Source organism: Orycteropus afer, unplaced genomic scaffold, assembly GCF_000298275.1.
Source record: "Orycteropus afer afer isolate SDZICR_OR568_19922 unplaced genomic scaffold, OryAfe1.0 scaffold00022, whole genome shotgun sequence".
NCBI lineage: Eukaryota > Metazoa > Chordata > Mammalia > Tubulidentata > Orycteropodidae > Orycteropus > Orycteropus afer.
Window position 1 is genome coordinate 12,461,248 of NW_006921609.1, and position 14,638 is coordinate 12,475,885.

A 14,638-nucleotide genomic window follows, 5' to 3' on the forward strand; every position below is an offset into this window, starting at 1 on the left:
CACAAAGAGAAAGATATATAGAGAGAGCTCTGGTAGTGCAGTGCCTAAGGTACTTGCCTGTTAACCAGAAGGCTGGTGGTTCTAACCCACCAGCCACTCCTCAGAAGAAAGGTTGGGCAATCTACTTCGGTAGTGACACTGCCTCAGAAACCAAAGGGAGGGGTCTATGAAACCAAAGGGAGGGGTCTATGAGTCTGATCTGACTCTACAACACATAACAACAACAAATATATATATATAAACAAACTGTAGTTAGGGAGAGACCTGTTATGCTACGTGTATGAATAAAGTGTTTGTGAAGCACAGAAGATAGAGGAATTAAATCTTCTAATGACAGGTGTGGAGATGAGGAGTTAGGTCAAGATGGTAAAGAAGATGGTATTTAGTTTGGACTTTAAAGTTTGCAATGGTCAATAGAGGTGTAACAATTCAGAGATTTGTCCAAAGAGCAGGAGATGATATTGTCCCAGTCAGGTAAGGGTGCTGCTCGTGCTGTAAGAAGGTTAGGGCTAAAAAGGTAGGTCTGTGTAAGGAAAGATACTGAAGGATCTGAAAACCTAATTCTCAGTTTGAAGAAGTAGGTAAGGTGAGAAACAAAATTATATGATAGGTATTTCAGAAAGATAATTTAGATGACATTTAGGAAGATGTTGTTGTTGTTGTTGTTATGTGCCGTCGTGTCGGACCTGACTCATAGCGACCCCTCCTTGGGTGTCTGAGGCAGTATCACTACGGAAGTAGATTGCCCCATCTTTCTTCCAAGGAGTGGCTGGTGGGTTTGAACCGCCAGCCTTGTGGTTAGCAGTCAAGTGCCTTAGGCACTAGGAGGGACTAAAGGGACATCAATGAGGAGGAGTTAAGGAATGGAGACGGAGATGAGAATAAGGCTTTGAGATAGCTGATGAGAATTTATTTGCAGAAGTTTAGCAGACATTTGGAAATACAGAAGACAGTCTGTGGAAGTTTGGGATCGAACTTTCAAATAACTTCAAAACTGTTCTCAGTTCTAGTGTTTCATATTCTTTTGTGACTGCTCACTGCATCATTTTGATTTTTTCTTATCGACTGTAGCATTATATTGCAAAGCCTATTGCATCATTTCTCCTTTCATTTTGGGCTGTTGGTCCTTGACTTGTGATTATTAACTCAGAAATGGTTCTCTCAGAGAAGGCTCAGTTGCTGGTGTTATCTTGGCTTCCTTGCAGTGGTCTGTGTCGAGGGAATTTGTTTGGAAAGTAAAAAGTGTATCTCTGTGCTTTTGGCAAATAGAATCAAAACTCTATCTTTCTCTGCTACACTTAACACCCTTTTAACTTCTTAGATCCTTCTAACCCCTTTGGTTTCTGTTTCCTCTGTCTTGAAAGTGCATGAACCCGTGTTGTTGTATCCTGGCACCTTGACTAAAATTACAAATACTGTACCACAGCAAAACTCCTAAATATACCATTGTCTCTTAATATTGAAGAAGAAGGGAAACAATCTATAGCACTTGAATTTAAGCCCATCTGAATATTTGTTTACTTTATTTATAAATCTTGAATTAACTTTTTCAGAAATACTGTTTCCTTCTTCCTTGAAAAAAAAAAAAAAAAAGGATGGCAAGACTTATTTCTCTATTATGCCATGAATTAATAATATATAAACTTAAATATTGAAATACTGATTTTATTTAGTAATAGGTTAAATTCCTACTGTGCATTTGTCTTGGAAAAAGTATATCATTGCAAATGACTTGCCATAAATTCAAGAATAAAATTTATTTCTCAATATCTTCATGTTTTACAGCTCTTTATACATAAAGCTGCAATTTTTTTCTCCCTGTTGTCCTGTTGTATGTTGCCAAAAAATCCATATTAATACTGGTGATATTCTTCATAATACATAATAAAGAGTACTAGTAAAAAAAACTGTCATTTGTAAACTAATAAAAGGCAAGGGAAAAAATAAAATACATAATGGCCTTTGAAATTAATAGAATTTTTGAAGAGTCATTTTTTCTTATGTTGTCTGATTTGTTTTGGTATTATTTCTACATTGTTTTTTGTTTATGATTTTTCACTGTTATTTCATGAATAATTAAGCTTTTGTTTTTAAAATTGTGATTTCCAGCCCTTGTAGAATATACAAATGTAGGTTTCATGCAGGTTAAGATTGGAGTGCATTCAATTAATAATATATTCACACTATTTCTTTAACTGAATTCTTGACAGGTTTACTTTAAATACATTATAATTTGTTTCAAGAAAAGAGTTTTTCTCTCTGACTTGTAGGAACTTACAATGTACACAGCAATTCTTTTTTCCAGAAAATAGCCATGTAATAATTTTTAAAATGTAAAAAGTTAACCATAGGGAACATTTTTTCTTTATGTGCTACAAATAGATACAGGTTTTAAATGCATCTCACTTTTCTGCACTAAGATGTTCAAAATATGAATGATGCTTGCGTATGGCTAAGGAAATCATGATGAAACTAGGTTTCCCTCAAGGAAGAAATGAGGAGTTGTGGCTACTTGCTCATTAGTATAGTGTGTACAAGCAGATAAGATATCCAATATGTACAACTCACTAGACAACTACATTTGTTTCTAGGTTCAATGGTAAATGGATGGGGCTCTGCATCTGATGAGGATCGTAACTTTTCTAGTCATAGATCTAGTGTAGGTAGCTCCTCAGAAGGCTCCATCTTTGCCAGCGGCAGTTTTGCACAAGCTCTGATGGCAGCAGCAGATAAAGCTGGTTTTAGGCTGGATGGAACCAGCCTTACAAGAACAGGTTGGTAGACTCCAAGTCAACACTTTTTGCATGAGAGAATCTTCTTTGGACACTGAGCTACTTTTCTTCTGTTCTTTCTCCTCAGTGAGTCGGACTGCAGGGCTTACTTTCACATGCATGAACACAAGTTGGATGCTCAGTTAACAGAACTCTTTTCTGATGCTAGTTTTACATAGCCAGGAATAGGCTCTTCTTAACACCTTCCACCCCTTATTTCCCGTTTCTTCAGGGTTCTCCTGAGTAATTGGAATGTTTCCTTTTTATATTATAGCAAAGCAGCAACTAAGTTTGCCATTCAATTTTCAATTACTCACACTTTGCAAAACTCTCACACAATCAATAATATATCCAGTGATTAAAATTATTCAGCTGTTATCTCCATTATTTTCCTTTGTCCCATCTCTTTCTGCAAATGTACTTTCTGGGAACGCTTTCTCAGCATGGGGTGAATGGGCCTAAGGCTGTCAGTCTAACAGTTCATATGGCTGATGGTCTTATTAATTGTTTAACTGTTATGATTTTAATCCAATAATTTATTATTTGTTTGAAAGGATGCTAATTAAAAATACACCCACTGCATGTGCAAGTTGAACAAAATGACTACGTGTGTATTGCTCTTTGAAGTAATCTAATTTTGGTTTCTGTGAGAAATAAGTAATAATATAAAAGACAAATTATGTCAGTTTTTGTGTGTCTGCTCATTCCCTAAGAAAGAAATGTGGGGTTTGCTCTAATAATAAATCAGCAATATATAATCATTTATTTTATTGAAACAAAATAACTTTTTAGCATGCCTCATGCTGTTATGTGAGTAAGTTTACTTACATGCACATAAAAGAAAGTGCTAATATGTGAATTAAACTGAGCTACCTTAAGAAAAAGGACAAAACATTAAGTACAGTTTGGAAAGCTTAAGAGTACTCAAATAAAAGAGTAAAAAGAAATAATAATAAAGAAAATGATTTTGACCCTTCTCTAAACTCTCAGGGAAAAAAAAAGGTCTTGAAAATTTCTTTTGAATTATGCTATCAGTATTTCTTTTTAGCATGCATTATGTGTCATCAAAGGAAATTTAAAAAAAAAAAAAAAAGATTTTCCAAGCATTGCAGAGGTTTATTTTTCATATGGCATCCAAACTAAACTATGTTGCAATATAATGGTTATTTGAATTGTCTTGCTTTATAAGCCATAAGTCAGGAACTTTATGTTGCCTGAGTGCTTTTTGTTGCATAGCTATAAGCAAAGCAGTAAGAAAGTGCAAGGAAACTAATAAATTAGAGGGCATAAGTGCATTTCTTGCATGTATCCTATTAGCTAATAATACACCATAATTTTGTATAAATAAATACATTCACCAGAGAATAAATATATGCACATAAACCAAGCCTCTCTTACAATAATATACATGGTATGAAAATAAAAAGTTGTTGAAATTTATTACCTAACCTTTTCCTAGTATAAATTTCCTGGCATATGTACACTGAACCAAAAGAAAAGGCCATAACACATTTCATGACAATTTGGAGTCTGCTCAGATACATCAATATGGATCAGAAAACAGCTATTACACTTGGTATATACAAGGTGATTTTTAATCAGCTGTCTATCTTATAGACTGATGTTATTGAGTTTCTGCCAAAAAACGTAGAATTCATCGTGTCTGTTTGTAGGCGGTAAGGTCAGTTTAATGCATGTGTCTGAGCAGACTATTTATGTAAACTTTCAAATGTAATTACTACAGAGATTTTTTTTTTTTTCTGTGTTCAGAGATGTAAAGAGATTTTCAGATTCCAAGGTTGAAATTTGCTTAAACAAATAAAACAGTACACAATTCATCTCAAAAATAGCTTCTTTAATTTTAAAACATAAAAGCTTCTTATACTTGCATATATCTGAATACATCACTAAGCTTTTCTAGGTTAAATAAAAATATATTAAAACACATCAAGTTTTTGTTGGTAGATTTGCTTTTCATGTATTTGTTTCTTTGATGGAGATGTTGTTTATTTATTAAAATAGCATGTTTTCTTCTATAATGATGTACTAGTATTGGTATCTTCAAGAGGTTATTCAGGCAGGTAGATTTGTCAGTCTTAGTAAAAATAGAAATACAAGAAAAACATAATCAATGTTTTATAATAATGTTCTCTATCAACCCATCCCCTCTTTTAATTTTTTTTTTTTAGGCAAAGCATTTACATCCTCTCAAAGACCTCGACCAACCAGCCCATTTTCTACAGACAGTAACACCAGTGCAGCCCTGAATCAAAGTCAGAGGCCTAGGCCCACTAAAAAACACAAGGGAGGGCGAATGGACCAACAACCAGCATTGCCTCATCGAAGGGAAGGAATGACAGATGGTAAGTTTGTCTCCTTCCCTCTTGTCTCTTCACTTTCAAGGGATGTTCTCTGTGCAATCATTTAACTCAGATTAGTGCAGCTATGGTAGATTAGGCATTGCTTTATTACAAAACAAGGCAAAGAAAAGAACCTGACAATATGGTCCTGTTTCAATAAAACACCCTCTTATTTAGCACTCTGAAGTTATGCCTACACACCCAAGACCCAATAAATACATGCCACACCATTTTTCAACATTGATTTTGTTGGCCATTCTGGCATTTTCCATCAGTTTTTTTTAGTAAGTGTTCCACTTTGAGATATGGAAAGAAAACACAAGCAGCATGTGCATTTGTCATCTTTTTGAAAGATTTATTGTACTAAATTAAGATATCTTAGATACAATTTCACTTTTGGAAAAGACCTTAAAGTGATTTAGCAATGCTTTAGTTTCATAAATTTCAAAGCTAAAACCAATGCTAAGGTCATCTATTTGAGGAATGAGGAAACTTCTTCTGTAAAATACAGATAGTATTTTTGGCTTTGCAGTCCACAGGCTCTCATTCACAATTGCTCCACTTTGTAGTGATCCTGTAGACAATACATCAACAAATGGATGTGGAATGCCTGATTTCCAATAGGACTTTACTTACAAAACAGTCGAATTTGGACCATAGGCCGTAGTTTGCCAGTCCAATCCCTTTATTTATTTATAGTATTAATCAGTGAGTGTTTGAAAACTGCTAGTTTCAGGGAACATGACATTATTAGAAAACAGTCTTGTTCAATAATGAACCAGCATGGTCTATTTCCCATATATTCAATTTAATTTTCTCAATTGTGAAAATATAAACAAAAGTATGTATCCTTTAATTTTATTCTAAAGCATATGTAAGACAAAGTATCTAGTATAATGTCCAGCCTAAAGTTAAATTTCTCCCCCCTTCTGAGCACTATCCCTGGTAATCAGACAAACTTTATTCTGAGCTAGTTCTATTAAATATCAACAGGGCGAATGTGACAAATGTAGATAAATGGGGGAGCTCTTAAAATATACCCTGGAGATTCTGATTTAATTGTTCTGGGGTACAAACCAGTTATGAGTATTTTTCAAAGCTTCACAAGTAAATCTAATTGCAAATACTTGAAGCTATATTTTCCCTAGTTCCAGTCCTGAGCACTTATTTCTGTCTGAGACATACCAATATAGGACAAAATGAGACTTAGTTAGAAAAGAAGAAAGTTTATTCTTCATTTAGTCTTTTTTTCACTCTCTGTCTGGTATCCTTTTATGTGCTGGCTTTTGTCATATTATCATGCCAAGAAGAAAAAGCCAAATATAACTATTTTTTACAGCTTTTATGTTTATTTATCTTTCCTTCTTATTTTGTTTCCATTGGAAAGTGTTTCAATGGAATATTTGGGTGAGGGTGCAGTTTTTTGATTAACTATAAATAACTTGTGACGAATAGAAATGCTCACAACTACCTTTCTACCTGAAATGTTCTGAAGATTATTTGAGCGATTAAGTGACAAGTAGCATTGATCTTACTCACTCTAAAGAAAATGACTGGTACAACAATGTGTTCATTACAAATAAAAAATTAATGATTTTATGTAATTTCTCCACTCTGAATGTTTTGGAAAGAGAAAGAAAAATCGAATATTTGTTTTTTCTGTGATTTTTTAAGAGATGCTTGAAGACTATATCCAGAATATGTCAAAGATATAAAATACAAATCAACAGAATAGAAATTTCATTTATTTCTTCCTAGAATATTTTTCTTGAAAGCTTTTTCAGAAGGTCTAGTTAAGGCAAGCCACCTCCTTTAAAGCATGACTGATATATTACCTGTCTTTCTAAAAAAAGGAGACCTTAATTTAAAAATTTGCCAGCATTCTAAAAAGGGCTTATAGGATATGTGTTAGCAAGTAATATGCTGTGGAAGTTATGATATTACAAAAGGAATTTCAGCTCATATGCCTTCCTAAGTATTTAATCCAAAGACATTTTAAATATGATACAAGGGCATTTATTTTGGATGATACTCTACAGATTGTCATTAAGGATATTGTTCTTGAATAGCAAATGTATATGCCATAGTATTTATGTAGTATGGATCCATGCATTGGAAATAATTGCATAAACGTTTGTGTGTGTGTGTGTGTCTTTTGGGAAGGTTGCTGTTCAGCAGCACTTAGTGTAAAGACACTTTATACCATAACATTTGCATATGAGGGTAATCATCACAGTCACTATACTAAAAAAAAAAAAAAAAAGCAAAACTCTTAATTCGCTGTGGGTCAGCATAGTAAGAGTGTAAGAGTTTATTTCTCATTGACACATGTGCAGTAAAGGTCAGGTGACTCTCCTGTAAGCAGCAACAGAAGGATGTGGGCATCTTCAATATCAGGACACTATTGTTTGATCAGGAGACCATTAGTTTCTGAGTGAGGGGAAAAGAGAAGATGGGTGATCACTTGGAGCTTTTATGACCAGGCCTGCAAGTGAAACACATCACTCTGCTCATATTATTGACAAGAATACAGTCACATGACGTCAAGCGAACTTCCAGGATGGAAATTCAGGATGGAAGATCCAGGAAGGATCTTCCCTTGTATCCAATGAAAGGAAATTATATTAGTGGGAATTATCAATCTCTGCCCCAAAGAGCATTAAAAAACAAAAAACCAAAAAGACCTTAAGTAAAGTCTCCCTAAACAGGCATTGATCAATCCAATTCTTCTGCTCTCTTTACATCTTAAGCCAAAAAGTAGCCTTTGGAGCCTATACGTTGACCAATGCTGAACAAGGAAAGCAGAGGGAATAGTTTTTTAACCCATTAACATTTCTACCTTACATTATCTCCTTCCAGCCTGCCCACCCACCCACTCTAATTCCTAATACTAAATTTGAGCAGTATGGGGTAGAGGAATTATTCTCCTTGGAGAAGTGACATTTGAGAGACAAGACTGGAAGAAAATGAGGGAAATAGTAATGCTGACATCTGAGGAAAAGTCATTCTAGGAAATGAGAACAGCAAGTGGAAGCCTGTACTTGATGAAATACAATGGAAGCACTATTACTGAACAGAAGGAAGAAGAAAGGAAATACTAAAATATGAAGTTAGAGAGGCAATCAAAGGCCATTTTAAGATCTCTAAGCTACTCTAAAGGAGCTCTGGTAGCATAGTGCCTAAGGCACTTGAGTGCTAACCAGAAGGCTGGTGGTTCAAACCCACCAGCCACTCCTTGGAAGGAAGATGGGGCAATCTACTTCCATAGTGATACTGCCTCGGCAACCCAAGGAGGGGTCGCTATGAGTCGGGTCCGACTCGACGGCACACAGCAACAACAACAACAACGAGCTACTCTAAAGACACTGGCTCTTACTTTGAATGAGAAATCAATGGTGGTGTGTGTATTTGTGTTTTGTGTGTGTGTTAAGGCAAAGGACTGACATGATCAGTCTACACACTCACCCCCCCACACACACACACAGTAAATAAACAAATAAATAATCATTCTAGCTATTGTGTTGAGACAGACTGAATAAGGCCAAGGATGGAAACATAGAGACCAGCTAACCAAAAACCAAAGTCGCTGCCTTCAGGTTGTACCCGACTCATAGCGACCCCTCCAGTGGGTTTCCGAGGGGGTATCACTACTTCCTTCCAAGGAGTGGCTGGTGGGTTTGAACCACCAGCTTTCTGGTTAACTGTCAAATACCTTAGACATTATGCTACCAGAGCTCTTTAGGAGATTGTAAAAATATGTAGGGAATAGGTGATGTGGCTCATACCAAGGAAGACTCAGTGGAAGAGATGAAAAAGATTAGAGTCTGGGTACAGTTTTGATCTAGAGCTAACAGAATTTTCTGATGAAGTTGATTCAGGCCTTAAAGCTAATAAATCAATGATTAGTACAAACTTTTAGCCAGCTTGTACTATGGAATTGCTACTAACTGAAATGAACACTAAAGAGGAAAAGTATTTTTGGAGGAAGTTCCTAAGCTCAGTTTTGATATGTGAAATTTGAGATATTTTCTAAACATCTCAGTGGAATTTTCTAAGGTAGATTTGATTATAGAGTCTGGAATTCACGGGAGGAGAGATCTATGGTGGAAATATTTAATCTCTTCATGCCTCCTATTTCCTACCTGAAAAATGAGGACAATTGACTGCCGTGTGCCTTGCATCAGTAAATCCTCAATAGGCTGGTAAGAGAGTCCTGAGTGCATTGATTATGCTGAAATGAATCAGCATAGAAATGAATAATGAATTTAAGTAAATGCATTTGATTACATACTTCTATTTTTCCACAACAATTCTTAATCCTATCTCTTTTTTTCCAATTCATTTCTTTCAATGTGTATGCAGTGTCCTTTTTTAGAATATCAAAACTCCAAGGATATTACATAATTATGTGGCCATATAATTTCAGTTTAAATTAAATTGTAATCAGAATTTTCACTGGCATAAGCAGATACCATTTTGTCATTTCTAAAATTAGGCTGCTCTGATAGAGAACAAAAATCAATGACTTGTTATTTCACAAACAAATACAATAATTTTCCTCCACTGGCTGTCTGAGTCCAATGACTCAAATACCCAATAAATATTTAATTTGCAATTATAATAACATAACCTGCAGAAAGTCAGTATTGAATATAAAGAAACCACCAAACTCTTTGGTGGATTATTCAGCAACAGATATCTCAATATAGTATTAGCTCTTCATTTTGAAGAAATATGTTACAAATGCATTTTTTTCCCCCAGAGAGAGACCCTGTTTCCTTGAAAAAATTAGTAATTTATATCTAATGAGAGAACATACTTAAGAACTGGGAATACTGCTCCAAGTTGGGACTTCTCAGAACAAATACTCAGGAAGCAATAACTTTCAGTTTAGTAGAGGACCAAAACTCAAACCCACTTCCATCGAGTTGATCTTGACTCATAGCAACCCCCAGCGGGTTTTCAATGTGATAAATCATTATGGAAGTAGATTGCTCCATCTTTCTTCCACCCTAGTGGCTGGTGGGTTTGAACTGCGAGCCTTCAGGTTAGCAGTAAAATGCTTTAGGCATTGTGTCACCACAGCTCCTTTAATGGGAGACGGTATCCTTTTACTCATAAATCAGAGTAAATTAGACTTTCTAAAGAAAGTCTTTGAAAAGAGCAGCTTATTTTCCTTAAAGAAGTTATCTTTTGTGTATAAGAAATGTATACTTTTAAGTTTCGTGAACACAATATTATTAGAAAGAAGAGAACACCTTTGTAAAAATAGTACGAGAAATAATTATCTCTATTATATAAAATGTTGTTGTTATATGTCGTAGAGTTGATTGAAACACATAGCAACCCTATGGGACTGAGTAGAGCTGCCCCATAGGGTTTCCTAGGCTGTACTTTTTATGGAACCAGATCATCAGTTCTTTCTCTTTTTGAGCCACTGGGTGGGTTTAAATACCCAAACTTTCAGTAAGCAGCTGAGTGCTTAACCATTGTACCACCAGGACTTCTTATTATATACAGTGTCCACTCTCAATGAAATAAGTGTTATATAATATCTTATATTTATAAACAAAATAATATAATTTTCCATACTTTAAGGATGAACTAAGAAATCTATACTAGCATGCAAGAAAACTTGGAAGAGAAATGATCCAAAATAATTTTAGAAGATTTCAAAGTAAACAGGACAATTTTCAACAAAGTAATTTTCAGAACTAGTAGAATACTTAAAGGTGAATGAAGGGAGTATGATTTCATAATTAAAGATACACAATATGTAGAGATATTATGATCTGAAGAGCTAATAAAAGGAAAATGAAAACTTAGCAAACTATTGACATTTTAATTTTTGCAGCTACGATATTTAATTTAAAAAGTCCTTTTGAAAAATTATCTATTCCGCTACATTTAAGATTTTCATGATGCATTGTCTGTTCTAGCACCAGAAGCAGATTCAATCTGTACTCTGAAAATTGGTTATTACTTATTAAAATTAGTACATTGGAAGACTATAATATATTAGTTGTAACTCATTAGCTAACTCATGAAACGAACAGCCAGAATTGGTTGTCAGGCAGAATGTTAATTGCATTTAATAAATGTTAGCTTAACCCCTTGACTGTTGCTAACTGTGCCACATACATGGGTAAAGGCCGTCATATGCTGCATATGATACGGCATATAGTTCTTAATTTCCCGAGGGCGACATTTCCTATGGAGACTGGCAAGAAAGCTTTTGTTCTTCCCAGGGCCTTTTATCAGCACAGCTGCTAGAATTTCTAGTTATCTTATTCTGTGAAGTGGTATTTCTACTTTGGTGGGGTGGAAGTGGGCAGTGGATTAAATGTGGGAAAACTGTAAACTTCCCTTTACACATTAGCCTCAATGTGCAGCTGAAAACACCAACCTTGCACATGTAAGAGTTAGATGAAGCTAGTTTTAATTTTATTTCAAATGCTATAATCAAAAGATAGCGAAGAGATCAATAATATGCAGCTTAGATCTAAATATCTGACTTTTAGAGTTCCCAAATTTCTTTTGCATGGGTGGTACCTATATGAGGGCAAGGGTTTTCTTCAAAGTGAAATAAAATCTGTCTTTTTCATTAAGTTTTAGTACATTCTAAACATTATTCAAAATTTTTAGATCTTCCACCACCACCAGATCCCCCACCAGGTCAGGGTTTAAGGCAGCAAATAGGCCCAAGTCACCATGCTGGTAACGTGGAAAACTCAACAGAGAGAAAAGGAAGCTCTCTGGAGAGACAACATGAATCCAACTTAGAAGACACAAAGAGCTCCCTGGATTGTCCAGCTAGAACCTCCCTAGAGTGGCAGCGACAAACCCAGGAATGGATAAACTCCACAGAACGCCAAGAAGATATACGGAAAGCCTCACACAAACAAGGTGTTGGATCAGGTGTGTTCTGCCCAGTCCCAAGAAAGTATGGACTTTTATGCGCCCCCCCCCTTTTTTCCCCTACCAGGTATTTTAGAAATGGCAGCTGGTTAAGGGAGTCTGAAATCCATTTGGCTTAAATCACTAACTACAGTTGGAATTCCTCAGCAGAGCTCACCACCATATGCCCTAAGCTTGAGTTCATTGGCACTTGTACCTCAAGTTAACCTCTTCAGAGGACTTTTGAATCTAAGAGACCTCCAAGTTTCATCTATAATGTTGAAGAGAAAATTTTTTTTTTTGTCTTTTAATATTAATATTGAGTAATTTTAATACCACTAAATGCCATCTTTAATGTCAGTTTAATCTCTGTTTTCAACTGGTTTGTTCATTTTAGCTAAAGTAACAAGTCATTGGAAAGAACTCACTTCAGTCAAATAGGTGAATTAAATGAAATAACAAAGTTTCAAGTTCATGCCCATTCACAGAATCCTCCTGTTACAAAAGGTTAAACTGGACCTGTACTTCTTCAGCTGACTAATTTTAATTGTTTGTTAATACTTCTTAGAAGGCTCTGGTGGTGTGGTCCCTAAGATATCTGACTGCCAACCAGAAGGCTGTTGGTTCAAACCCACCAGCCACACCTTGGAAGGAAGATTGGGCAATCTACTTCTGTAGAGATACTGCCTTGGAAGCCCAAGGAAGGGTCGCTGTGAGTGGCGATGAGTTGATATATTTTTTTTTTTTTTTTTTGTTAATACTTCAATTGGAATATGTCTGGTTTATAAAATCAAGCTGCCTGGAAATGTCACAAAATAAAGGTTATGGCTTATGGGTGGACTTTTTACTGAGGAGTGAATGGTGAATCTATTAAAGAAATGCATGTTTTGGAACATCTCTTCACATGCCAGGATTCATTAACTATTAAAAAAAAAAAAAAACTTTTGAAAGAATATCCTTACTCACTTATTTGTTTGGATTCAATTCTTTCCAGATAAATACTCTACCCATGCATTTTCAATAATTATATTTTGCCTTACTTGTTGCACACTATTTTAAAAAATGTAGTTTTGCAAGGAAAATGTAGTTTTGCAAGAGTGGCCATTTTTATATCTAGAGTTAATAAAACATTTAGAAAATTTACACCATTATTTACAGACTCGTAAACATAGTCAGGCTATGAGGAAAAATTAGGTGATCTCTGTCACACAGACAACCTAAAGAGAGAAATAATAAATTCATCAGCACTTTTTAGTCCTCTAATTACAGAAATTCTAACCTCATTCCTAGAAAGAAAGAAAAATACACAGAGAAAGAGGAAAACAGATAAAGAAAAAAAATTTTTCAAATAAGTAATTATTAAGTAGTATACTTCATGAGTTATTTGTAGAGAAGCTACAAAAAAGTTTCTTTTTTTTCTTTTAAGTAAATACAGTCTTCAAAAATCGTCTTTCTATTCCAAGAAATAATAGAAATTGGAGAGGCACATTTAATTCACTAATAGTATATAGTCCTTTATCTAAACTGATAATGAAAATGTTGACATAATTTAAACTAAAGCAAAAACAAAGTTTCTCCAATTGTAAAGGGAAAATTAAATTAGAGCTCTACCGGAACTCTAAGAATTATTCTCAGATATGCTTTTGTTAAACAAACTATGGTTCATAATAGGAAGTTCACTTTTATAATGAATTTGAATTTTGTAAATAATACAGAACATTGTATACTTATCCCAAGATCTCTTTTAATTTAATCCTACTTCAATTCCTATTGTAGGGCATATTGCAAACACACGGAAATGCCTTTAATATCTGGATCATATTAAGCCTCATATTTACAATTGTGAAATGGTCCATTCTGAGCTTAATGCTTAAAAAATGAGTTTGTGTTTTGCCCCATGTTGCTGTTCAACTGAGTCCTTTGTATGTCTTTTTCAGAGGAGGCCTTGGTGCCCTATAGCAAGCCCAGTTTCCCATCTCCAGGCGGTCACAGCTCATCAGGAACAGCTTCCTCAAAGGGATCCACAGGACCCAGGAAAGCCGAGGTACTGAGGGGAGGCCACCAGCGTAATGCCAGCGACCTTCTTGACATAGGATATATGGGCTCAAATAGTCAAGGACAGTTTACAGGTGAATTATGTAAGTGCTTTAGGACATTTGAAAAAGCTATCATAATCTGGAAAGAATATAGGTATAATAGCATTGCAGTAATAAGTAAACCAAATTCAGAATAAAAGGAAACATGCTCCATTGCAAGAAAAAAATTATTATAATTTTGAACAGGTTTGGTCATAATTTAGGCCATTTTTTTTACAGCAGTCAATTGCATACACATTTCTGCTTTTTCATGTTCAATTTATACTGTAAAAATTGTTTTACTTTAGGCAACTAGACTTAATACTTATAAGATTTAAACTGAATATAATCCACATTGCAATTTTTTTTTTGGCCTTTTAAATGAGCGTGCTGAAGAAAGGGGAACAGATTGGCAGTTTGGCAGTTTTAAAGAACCTCCTTAAGGCACTCTGGTGATGCACTGGTTAAATAATTCGACTGCTAACCAAAAGGCTGATGGTTGGAAACCATATGGGGACAGTTCTATTTTGTCCTA

At 35.0% G+C, this 14,638-nt stretch overlaps 1 protein-coding gene across 1 annotated transcript in view; it reads left to right on the forward strand.

Moving 5' to 3' along the window:
* ROBO2 (roundabout guidance receptor 2) overlaps nucleotides 1-14,261 on the forward strand; it is a 933,205-nt gene extending 918,944 nt beyond the window's left edge. The window contains exons 25-27 of the mRNA XM_007934915.1: nucleotides 2,592-2,774; nucleotides 4,961-5,134; nucleotides 13,966-14,261. Coding sequence (XP_007933106.1) covers nucleotides 2,592-2,774; nucleotides 4,961-5,134; nucleotides 13,966-14,261 — 653 coding nt within the window. The remainder of the gene's footprint in view (nucleotides 1-2,591; nucleotides 2,775-4,960; nucleotides 5,135-13,965) is intronic.
* The last annotated feature ends 377 nt before the right edge of the window (nucleotides 14,262-14,638 follow it).